Consider the following 10,998-nt stretch of genomic DNA (forward strand, 5'->3'; position numbering starts at 1 on the left):
TTGTAAGGCTCATATGAATGAAGAAGGGTGCATTTCATAACAGTGTTTTTGCTGTTCTCGAGGAATATTTTAGTTCATTTTTAAAATGGAAGTTCTCTTTGCTTGCTCCTATGAATGAAGTGGGTTTCTTTTCGGTTGTTTTTTGTCATCAGGCTTGTGGAGTTTACTCAGTGCTGGAAAAAAGCCCACAGCCCAAAATAGCCAGAGAGTGAAGCTACACATTCCTCGTTCCTCTTAGGCCAGCGAGACCTCCCCAAGGGAATCATACACACTAATGTGCCCTCCAAGACTAAGGTTACTCTCTTTCCTCTCTCTCTGTCACACACACACACACACACACACACACACACACACACACACACACACACACACACACACACACACACTCACACTCACACTCACACATACTCCCTCTCCCTCTCCCTCTCTCTCTCTCTCAGCTCTTGTTATCTATTCCAACACAGCAAAAACGTATTTCTGGCAAACACTCTATGCTATGGTGATGTCTGGGCCAGATAAACAAATGTGTGACCTCAGCTTTGAGTGACTGCAGGAATCAGACATACTTCTGGGCCTTATATTGTAGAGTCTATATTATGACAAAGACAACATGCTTATGTAAGCCTTTGCAACAAATATCACAATCTCTGTTTATGCTGAATCTTTCCTTTGATAGGTCATAGTTCATAGTTCACAGACCAGACCGTAACCTGCAGCCGTCTACCCTGAATGCCACAGAGCACAAAGCATTTGGTCCGGCCAGCCTAACTTTGTGCTGGAACACTCGGTATTATATTACACACACGTTACTGGTCAAACATTACATAACAGCCACTTTGACAAAACAGAGAGCATTTTAAGAGATTATACTACTGTCTACATATCGATTACCCCATTTGAGATTAGGTTTAGCAAAAACTAATTCTTTAGTGTAGGCTTACAATATTACAACATTGCTGATCTGCTCCTGCCTCTATCCAGACATTAGTTAGCTAGTAGGAGCTGGTGTGGCCCTGTTTTGGACCAGCCTGGAGCCAGATCAGGCCACAATTCAGTTCACTTCTAAGCTGACATGTACGCTGATAGAAGCCGACTAGGAAATGGGCCAGAGATTTCCACATCCAGCGGCCCATGCGGGTACATTTTGTTTACCACACATTAACAACATAGCATGGTCTCTATCTAGATGCTGGCTACTCTGGAATGGACAGGACTGACCAGCTGACCAGGAACTCCACAGCAGAGTGATATGAGAGCTATTGATTACTGATTACTTTTGAGTATGCTTGTATTGGCTAACTCTGAAATTGTTCTGGCTGAGTTTGTGCCTAGATTCGCTCCAGATCACAACCACAATCTGTTTCCACAGATGATTCCAATTTGTACTTAACATGCTCGTGTGGGTGCTTCTTGCTTTTCAAGTGAGACAGAAAGCGGTGCACGGCAGCAGTACAGATGTGTGTCAGGGCCGGATGCTATATAAAGCGCCCAGTTCAGCTATGAGGAGCCCGCCGACCCAGCCGCCCGCTGCCCACTACACCTCCCTCCTCTGGGCAGAGCATCCCAACACTCTCGCCCAGAGCAGCTGTCCCCTTCACTCAGGCAAGAGCCTGGGCTATGGCCGTCACAGCCTTCTCTAGACCCCCCACCCCCCCCACCCCACCCCCATACACACACACATACACACTACTCCACTCAAAGCTCTCCTGGAGACTATGACTCTCCACTGAGTATGCCCCTCAAAAACAATCGGTGAACGGTTCTGTTACACACTGAACTATGTGGGAAAGCCGTAATGGGTCTATTGCTGTTGTCTTTACATGCTTTGAGATGAGCGTTTGGTGTAATGGGCTGTTATGGAATGTGCCGTTTTTTGGACCAAATAGTGTGCTGGGAGTTAGAATGCACTGGAATGACACTAGCCAAGCAATCCTCGCCTGCATAAATCTGCAGGCTCATTAACAAGTCTTGGCACGTCAGGTGTAACGGTAGATAAGCCTATGAATGTAGAGCTACAAAGTAGGTTCTTGGCCATATTGATGCAAAAGGAACTGAAATCAATCTGCACAGTGTGTGTAGCATTTAAAAAGGTTAATCAGCTAAACAGCCGGGTCATGTACTCCATTATGTTGTCTCGTTAAGTTATATCTATAAACTCTGAAGTTATCTCAAGTAAATAACTTACAAACTCAGAATACCTATAGTAGATTTCCAACAGCAATGAGCTCATGATAAAGTGCCCCGTAAGCACTATAGGCCAGTTTCAAGTACAAATATTAAACCTATACTCCCAGAAAAGGGAACTTTGATGAAAACCTCCATTGAACATTTTTTTAGCCTAGGACTAGTTTTACAGAAAACCTGCTCACAACCCCTTAAAATAATTAGATAAGATTAGCTTCAACTTCATTGTCATTGTGCAGAGTACAAGGACAGAGACAATGAAATGCAGTTAGTGTCGAACCAGAAGTGCAAAAAAGCAGAAAAGTGCAATGTGAACAGTATAAACAGGTACTGCAGTGTAAACAGTATCCCATACTAAGCATCATAAGCTCTTAATGTGCGACTTCACTAACAACCAAACAAGCACATAAGCAAAAAAAAAGTTTAATCTCCATATGTTTTAGATGACTTTAACAGTGCTCCATCCACAAACATCTTTCCCACTTGCTTAGAAATACTCCGACTATGCAGAAGGAGAGACGTTTGTGGTCCATGCAGTCGGCCACTAAAAGGCGTAAGGAGCTTGGACTCGTGAGCCGCTGATGCCAGTAATGTGTTCTTGTGACTCAGAGTGGAATGAGGGGTGCGCTGACACGGAATACTGTACAGGCTCCTGATGCCTGATAGAAACCTGAGCGTTCATCACCGGGAGGGTGGGGCACTTGAATTCCTGCGAGTGCGTCCCTACCCAGACAAACACTCCGTTGGACCCATCTCTCTCTCTCTCTCTCTCTCTCTCTCTCTCTCTTTCTCCACCCAGTAAATTCACATATGTGTCAAAAGGGGAAACCTATCATGGAAAGAATTTTTAAAGTGCCATTCCTGTATTCCTGTGCACCCAAGAACCCTGCTGGTATCAGTCAATGATACGAGGATTTACGTAATTCATCTTCACGCGCTGCCAGCTCATCTTAAGAAACTCACCACAATTTAAACAAACATTACGCACATTACACAGTGCAAGAAATGGACCCCACCTAGATTTCACCCTCTTATTATTTAATTAGGCCCTATATTTTGTTTTCTTCCCTCTTGTGTTTACTCAGTATATCCAGACATGGTGGAACAGATGTCTAGGTGAGAAACTAGAAGTGTCTGGTTGAACAGGATCTCACTGGTATTTAAGACTTGAGCCGTCTGGATAAGTCATTTATGGTCCTTAATAAGTGTGAACAGGAGGGGTTTGGATCTGATTATACAGATTTGATTATTTTTACAGCAGGGCATCTGGTGTGAGGGAATCTACCCCACTGACATGATCAAAGTACTGGTGTTTTAAAAAAACAAACAAATATTTTGTTAAGTCTGCTATGGACTGCCATTCAGAGTATGTCTAAGCTTCAGCATTTTCTCCAGGGGTGTTTAGATGCACTGTATGTACCAGTGATAAACGGGTTTGCACTGTTGCAACTGCTTTTATAATTTCCGGGATAAGAATATATTTTCTTCATAAATTACACTCTCATCCAGTGACTAATGAATATGCAAAACTGTGCTTTTTTTTTAGACTCTGACAGAGAATTGGAAGAGAGTCATGCTTTTTCACAGACCAGGGAACCAGCTGTAAGTATCACCTGGACGAGCCTGACCTTTCCAGTGACAGTCATCAGGGCAGTCAAAACAAAGTTGTCCATGATGCTCTATGCAGGATATAACACTCCCTAGTTAAGATCACACTGAAAGTCCCTAAATTTCTACTTAGCCTGCTTAAGTTACAAAGGCAGAAAACAATGCAAACCTATTGTATTTTTTTGAGTTGCCCTTCATCCTTTTAAAACAATAGATCTTTATATGTGTTTTATGTATATTAAGCAATCATTTAAATATCCTTTATAATAATTGTGAGAACTGAAGGTAGAAGTGCATAGAAAGTGGGATTTTCAGTAAGGATCCTTTATGTATCAGAGCAAATGAATTCAATTTCAAATTCAGTTTCAAGATTATGGGATTCAGTTACAAACTTATGAATTCAATTTCCAAATATACTATTCCAATATGTTTTTTTTTTTTTCAATACAATTGCTCAAATTCAGCCATTCAAATGCAAATACAAACTATTCAGATTCAGTTTCTAGTGGCACAAAAATCACTCCATATCCTAGTGTAGCAGGGCGAGGTTTTTGCAGGACGGCACTAAGAGCCAATCACTGTAGCCAAGCTACGCCACCCTGGGCCTAGCCCCCAGGGAATGAGTTAAGAGAACACATAATTGCACCATTGCACACAGGTTCATATACACGAGGCAGAGACGTGAATTCCAGTGAAAACATGATCAAGTTTATTTAACTGAAGCCAGGGAAAAGGAAGGGGGGATGGCTGCAAAAAGACATGAAGACTAGTCTGGGTTAGGAAAGTACAAAAATATTTATTATGTTTTCTTGTTGCACTTTTGTTTATTTAAAATGATCACAACTAACAGACAGGTTCCATAGGGGAGGCACTATGGAGCAGAATGAGCAAGGAAGGGGTTTACCTGGGGGAGGCAGACTACTGATAATGTGCCCTAGAGACCACGCATGCACATGCACAGCAAGAAAGATCAAATAGTAACACCGCAGACCACAGCAAACATTCTGATAGTTCACACCAAAATGTGCATCTTTACTGTACCACCACTAGGTGACTGACTAGCCTCCCGCCAGCAAGTACCCTGCCTGCCAAATTACCAAACAGTTAAAAGTTGTTGCCCCCAGACTCTATGGAATAGACAGACACTGGATAACTAAGATAATTAAGGCGAGACACGGCAGGTGAAAACATCGTTTTTTCATGCACTGGTCAATTTCGAGATTTTGAGCTAGTCTGTTACCTTAGCATGTATTCTATCACACTACTACAACAAAAAAGTCCGATTTACACATTTAGGTGTTTATTTCATTATATTGTGTCTACTCGCGCCTGTATATTTATCCTAAATTCAGCAAAAGTTAGCATTCTAACCTTGCATGCACTCCCGCGACTGTGACCCAAAACATATCGTGTGTAGTACCGTTGGAAAGTTCTGTTTTTCCTGTAACACGCTATGTGATCCATATATGGACACTTCCTTTGTATCAGCAACCAATCGCGAAAGTTCAAAGACGAGTCTAGGCTGAGAACGGAATCTCATTGGCTGTCTTTCAAGGCTGTTTTCTCCATGGAGGTATTATATATAACTGGAGAGAGTGACTAAGTCCCGCCCTCCATACAAATGAATGGTGGAGGCTAGGCTAGTAAATCCGGCCAATTCATAGACAACGCCATGTTGAACACTGGGGCTCGGATCCAGCGCCAGTCGGCTCCGACCATGCGCCAAGTTCTAAAGCTGGAAATGACGCATGAACCACGTCGATTTTTATTGGATATTCTGTAAAAAGAGAGTCGTCCTCCAGTAAGAGGGTGGCGATAATGCACATACTTTGCTTGCCACGTAACAAGAAGAAGAAAAAGTTGCTCGGGAACGCGCATGGAGTCCGAGTGGAGTCGCCCTGAAGCGCAACTTAATTTCATTGGATAACACAGCGGCTCTAACTAAGAGCGGTCTGCTTGCTGTCCTGCTGCAAATATGCATTCGAACTTGACGTAAAATATCCGTAGTCGAACTATAAATAAACTATTCGGTTTTTAGTGCCAAGTGTAGCGCATTTTTACAGTCTATGATTAGTTTGTTTTTTATTTTATTGTTTGCGATCTCATAGCGGGTGCTCTAAACATATTCTAGCGTTGGCCCATGACCAAATCAAGCCAATAATAGCCAGTAGCCACAATAATGACTGGAGCCAGAGCCCTCAATAGCCACCCTGTTTTGAAAATTATATTGAAGATATTCAATATTATTGAAGATAGTATTGAAGATAACGCACAGAACGGTCAGCCTGAGCGGACAATTACGTTCCCAACTCATCTAAAATGTGGTGTCTTTACTTTGAGTTGTACACCGCAGATGGTAAAGTAACGGTTAAAGAGAATGTTGTCTGCGGACTCAGCAAAAAACAGTTTACTTACGCATCCACGACGTCCAATCTTCGCGCTCACCTGTGGAGTTACCATCCAAATGAGGCAGCGGTGTCAGAGGCACAGTAGACGGCCAGAGCATCGCCAGGCGTCCAACATCGTATGATTGCATTTCCCGTAAATCCTAAATTATGTCCAGGGTCTGCTATTTACTTAGGCTGCAAAGCACAGGTATTTATTTGAGGTATGCTTATTCGAGGCAGACCTTTATTTCTTACATTGTACGTTATTGTGAGACATGCGTTTTGTTTGGAGCGGCATACCAGGCTATCAAACGCAGACGATTTTCGGTTTTGGTATGGGATTTAATTTACTTTTTGACTTTTATTATATAGTTAAATGTTGAGGCTGATGGGCATTTAAAACTAGAGGGTATTTGATGATCACTGTAAAGTTTCGTGTAGTTGAAAAAGTGTTGGAATTTCCAGCTATTTATTGCGAGACAAGGCCTTTTTCATTCATTGAACGTGCGCTGTGCTCTAATGGAATCCTTATTGCATAGCGAAGTAGCCTAAATTGAGTTTTTTTTAAATTATGCATGGTTTACTTTTTATTAAATTCGTAGGCTGGAATGCCTCGCGGCAATAATTGTGTTTAAATGTAGTAGCCTAGTGCTTCAGTCTCTGGCAAGCTCCAAAGGGGGCGGCTATAGGTTGAGAGCAACGTGTTGGAGACCCATGGTGTAACGAGACAAGGTCTTTATGCCGCTGTTGTGTAATTTATTGTCTTTAATCATGTTTAGGCTATGTTTGTTCGGGACAAACAACAACGAAACAAGATCAATACAATTTTCTTTATTTGTTTATTTGTCATATGATGGATAAACAACCATAATATGCACGTCTTCTCATAGGATCCTCAAGAAATACGCACTGAATAACGTTTGGCTGTAGCCGCCGGATAGGTACCCGCCCACCAACATGTACGCGCATGAGAGCTCGTGCCCAACACTGATTTTCGTGCATGGAGCTGGTTCCAAATGCTCCATGCAACGCCATATTTGAAAATGGCGTATGCTAACATGCCGAAGCTAATCTGCACGCTCTTGACCCCCTGGTTTTCTCAAACCGAGTTTCCTCTCCCACTCTGAGCAAGGAAACTCCACTTCAGAAGCACTTACATACACCAAACTTTCTAGACTTATGCCTAACTATATTTCGAAGATATTTACAGAGGGGTTTGTTGATATATTATTCCAGGCCTGACTTACATGACATTTTATGCCTAAAAACATGGCAAAAATTGATTTTTTAGGGCTATTGACATTATATTCTGATTTACAGGATAACTAAAGTAGATATTCATGAATCCCTCTGTACATTTTTCAACATCTATTATCTGAACACAATGAAAACATAATTTTGAACCTGGCTGTATCCAATGGTCAGGTTTCTTGTTTTAAAATGTATGCAAATTAGCGCATATTTAATTAGATAATGCCTAATTTGCATATGTAAACATTAAATTACAGAAAACCTGTAATACATTTTTTTCTCATATTAATGTAAGTAATCAACTGGGTAAGTTTCATAGTGATATCTGCTTGTTAAAATTGTTACCCTATTCACCTGTAGTGTCTCGCCAAGTAAAACAAAAGGGTACAAGTACAATGCAGGCAGTGGCCAAGTGCAAGCAAAGCTAAACAGTAACAAAACAAAACTAGGGCAAGACAAGAAAAGACAGCAGCACGACCTACGCTTAGGACAACACGGATGGAAAGGCCGTGCTACCTGGAAGACAAACAAAACATACATCAAACCTGATACCATTTCCCAAAACATCCACATTTATTTTAAAACTATACATACCCATACTCTTCTCTATACCAATTTTCCCAATGACAGCATATCCATCCATCCACAGGGCTACAGATAGAAATGGAGTTTAGCTACACCAAGCACATGGTTTAGTCTACAACATTAGGGCAACAACATACCTGACGGTCAGTAGACCCCAGTGCTCAGACGAGGGACAACGTCTGAGCACTCATTAGCAGAGGGCCAGGGAGAGGCCAGGAGGAAAAATCAAGCAAGCAGACAAGGTCTGCCTGCTACACTAGAATCCATTATGTTGACTTTTACAACTAACCCTTACATCTCTGCTTGTAAGTGTACTATGCCATGCATCTAAACCAAAATCTGTACCTTTCTTGTATGATAATGTGTTGTTGCAACATGAACCTAAACCAATCCCCTACCTGTCTGCGCAGGTAAAAGACAAAAGGCGGTCTCCCCCCTCCGACAGGCCTCCGACAGTCACACACATCAGCCCCCACCACAGCCTCTCTGCTGAGGAGCAGGAGAGCCCGGAGAGAGTTGTGAGTCTCGGACACACATATGACCATCACACTACAACACTAGTCACTCACACAGACAGACATATACAAATATACAGTACATTCATATTCAGAAACATATGGGGCCCTAATTGCATTGACAAGCAACAAGACAAGTTTGGCAATAAGCAAAGTGTCTTGGGCATGAACTAAAACTATCTTGCTAATGCTATTACATTAGCTAGCTTACTTTACCTTAGCTAATTTTAAGTTATTAAATTAGCTTGAGGTCATTTTTGCTTTTTCTCTTTAAAAGGTGCTCTGTCCGATGTCACACGTTTTTTAGGCTAAAACATTTTTTGTCACTTACAGCAAACATCACCTCACCATCCGCTAGCTGTCTGTGTCCTGAATACACTGTAAAAAATGTGATCTCTGTGGACAGCCCAGGCTCCAAAAACGGCAACAAAAACAACCTGGGCCAACCTGGCCCATAAAAACATAACAAACTGTTCCAGCAAATCACCAACGAGATGCACGTTTAGGAGAGTTTCAATTACATGGAAGGGAGGGGGAGGGAGTAGCGGGCTTACTCTCTGTTTTGTTTGAACGTCAACAGAAGTGGCGTTACCCAGCATCGCTTAGAGCGCCTTTAATGATAGCAAATGTAGAGCTAAACAATTTAAGATCATTAAAGTAATATGCCAACTATTAGTTCAGACCAGTTAGCCTATAGCTATCCAATAGCTAAAAGGGACCTGTAGGCTAACTGGTCTCACCCACTTCCAGTTGAATATGCTAAGCTAGGCTAACAGTGTCAGACTGGGTTACTGGACATACAGAAGAAGAGAAACCCCACCTTGAAGCTGCTAACCATCATTTTGTCACCTGAGTTTCAGGTCCAGAAAGAGAAACTCCATGCAGAACTGAAACAGGTGTTGAGTCTGAAAAGAAGCCAGCTAAGAGAGACGTCACACTCCACCCAAACAGAAATGGACAGCCCACCACCACAGAAAAGTACCACAGAGGTAGGCTATTCAAAATCATCCTCACCCAGACAGTTTGAGGGATATCTGGTTATCAGTTACAGGAATATGTGCTACTGAATTGAGAACATAGATTGAGTGCATGCTACGTACAAACAAAATGTCCGCGACTCCCCAGGGTAGCCTGGTCCTACCAGACTCTCGTACATTTCATAATGAACAGTGAGTCTGGCCACTTTCCATTGCCAAGCGTTAACTTCCTTGAAGGCGTGTACTCTGTTGAAATTTAAAATTATTGGATCTGCCCAGAGCCACTCTGGATCTGCCATAACCAATCACTAACGTTTGGTTGTGACATATGTCATGCTCAAACTAGCACACGACCTCAACGTCATCATTCTCAGCCACCCCCTCTGTTCGCTGATTGGACAGGTAAAATTTGCCCTGAGAAAACCTGAGAATATACCGAAATCCCAGACGATGTACTGAAGGAAAAGGAAAATTGAGAGGAAGTACGTAGGAGGGCGGAGCCAGGCTATCCCCGGGGCTCCATAACCAGCAAAATGGTCCTGTGTTACCATTCACTGGTCATTTTAACAGCATCTTTATCAGCTCTATAGGACCACAAGGAGCAGTTTGTTGAATCTTTTATGATTACAATCACAGACTGTGCCTTTAAGCATAATTCTAAGATGCAGCTGAATATTTCACATGTTACCAAGGGTCCAAACTGAAACACAATTTGATATCAACATAATATTCTAGCTAACATAGAACATTACAATATACTGTAAGACATTCTTAATTTACTACTGTCCATTAAACTTACTATAAGTCTTAGGAAAGCAGCATTTGATGTGTCATGTGTCTATGAACACACACAGGAGGAGGAGCCAATCTCTGAGCTGGTCGAGGTGGTCATGGAAACGGAAGCTGAAGCAGGAGCAAGTGGATACAGTGTGATAGGCGGTGGAGAGAGGGGAATCTTCATCAAGGAAGTCCTGAGAGACTCCCCGGCAGCTAAACATCTGAGCCTCCAGCAGGGTAAATACAATGTTAGTGTGTCTGATCAACTGTATCAGGAATAAGACAAAATCATTATGGGTATAATTGGCAAAGTGAAAAAAGATAAAAATTTAACAAGATAAAAAGTTCCATTTTGTTCTCTTGTTGATATGATAAAAAGGAACAAAATGAAAGGAAATGAATTAAAAGATACAGACATGATCAACCTCAAAAATACACACTATTTTAAATAAGTTTTCAATAACTCTTCCTTCCCGCAGGTGATCAACTGCTCAGTGCTAGAGTCTACTTCGATAACGTGAGATATGAAGATGCACTGAAGATTTTGCAGTGTGCAGAACCTTATAAAGTCTCTTTCTTCCTGAAGCGGACCATACCTCACAATGAAGTCGCTGTGCATCCAGGTGCAGCCAGCGTTGATCTCAAAGGACCCAAAGCCAAAATGCAGAGAATGGTACACTGAAGTGCATTTTTTAAATTTTGTATTGCTCACCT

At 42.0% G+C, this 10,998-nt stretch overlaps 1 protein-coding gene across 4 annotated transcripts in view; it reads left to right on the forward strand.

Annotated features, from left to right (window-relative positions):
* Positions 1 to 10,998, forward strand: part of prx (periaxin) — a 31,190-nt gene that overhangs the window by 5,293 nt on the left and 14,899 nt on the right. For 3 of the 4 annotated variants that reach the window (XM_076282885.1, XM_076282889.1, XM_076282886.1), the window contains exons 2-6: positions 3,731 to 3,786; positions 8,426 to 8,533; positions 9,391 to 9,519; positions 10,362 to 10,521; positions 10,764 to 10,957. In XM_076282885.1, the coding sequence (XP_076139000.1) occupies positions 9,484 to 9,519; positions 10,362 to 10,521; positions 10,764 to 10,957 (390 nt within the window). In that variant the 5' untranslated portion in view covers positions 3,731 to 3,786; positions 8,426 to 8,533; positions 9,391 to 9,483. Of the gene's footprint in view, positions 1 to 172; positions 295 to 3,730; positions 3,787 to 8,425; positions 8,534 to 9,390; positions 9,520 to 10,361; positions 10,522 to 10,763; positions 10,958 to 10,998 lie in introns of those variants that run through there. The other variant, XM_076282888.1, reaches the window with a different exon arrangement.

Source organism: Alosa pseudoharengus, unplaced genomic scaffold (genome assembly GCF_046254945.1).
Source record: "Alosa pseudoharengus isolate Yale_2024_CS ecotype anadromous, Long Island Sound unplaced genomic scaffold, YU_APseudo_1.1 YU_APseudo_1.1_scf_13, whole genome shotgun sequence".
Taxonomy (NCBI): Eukaryota; Metazoa; Chordata; class Actinopteri; order Clupeiformes; family Clupeidae; genus Alosa; species Alosa pseudoharengus.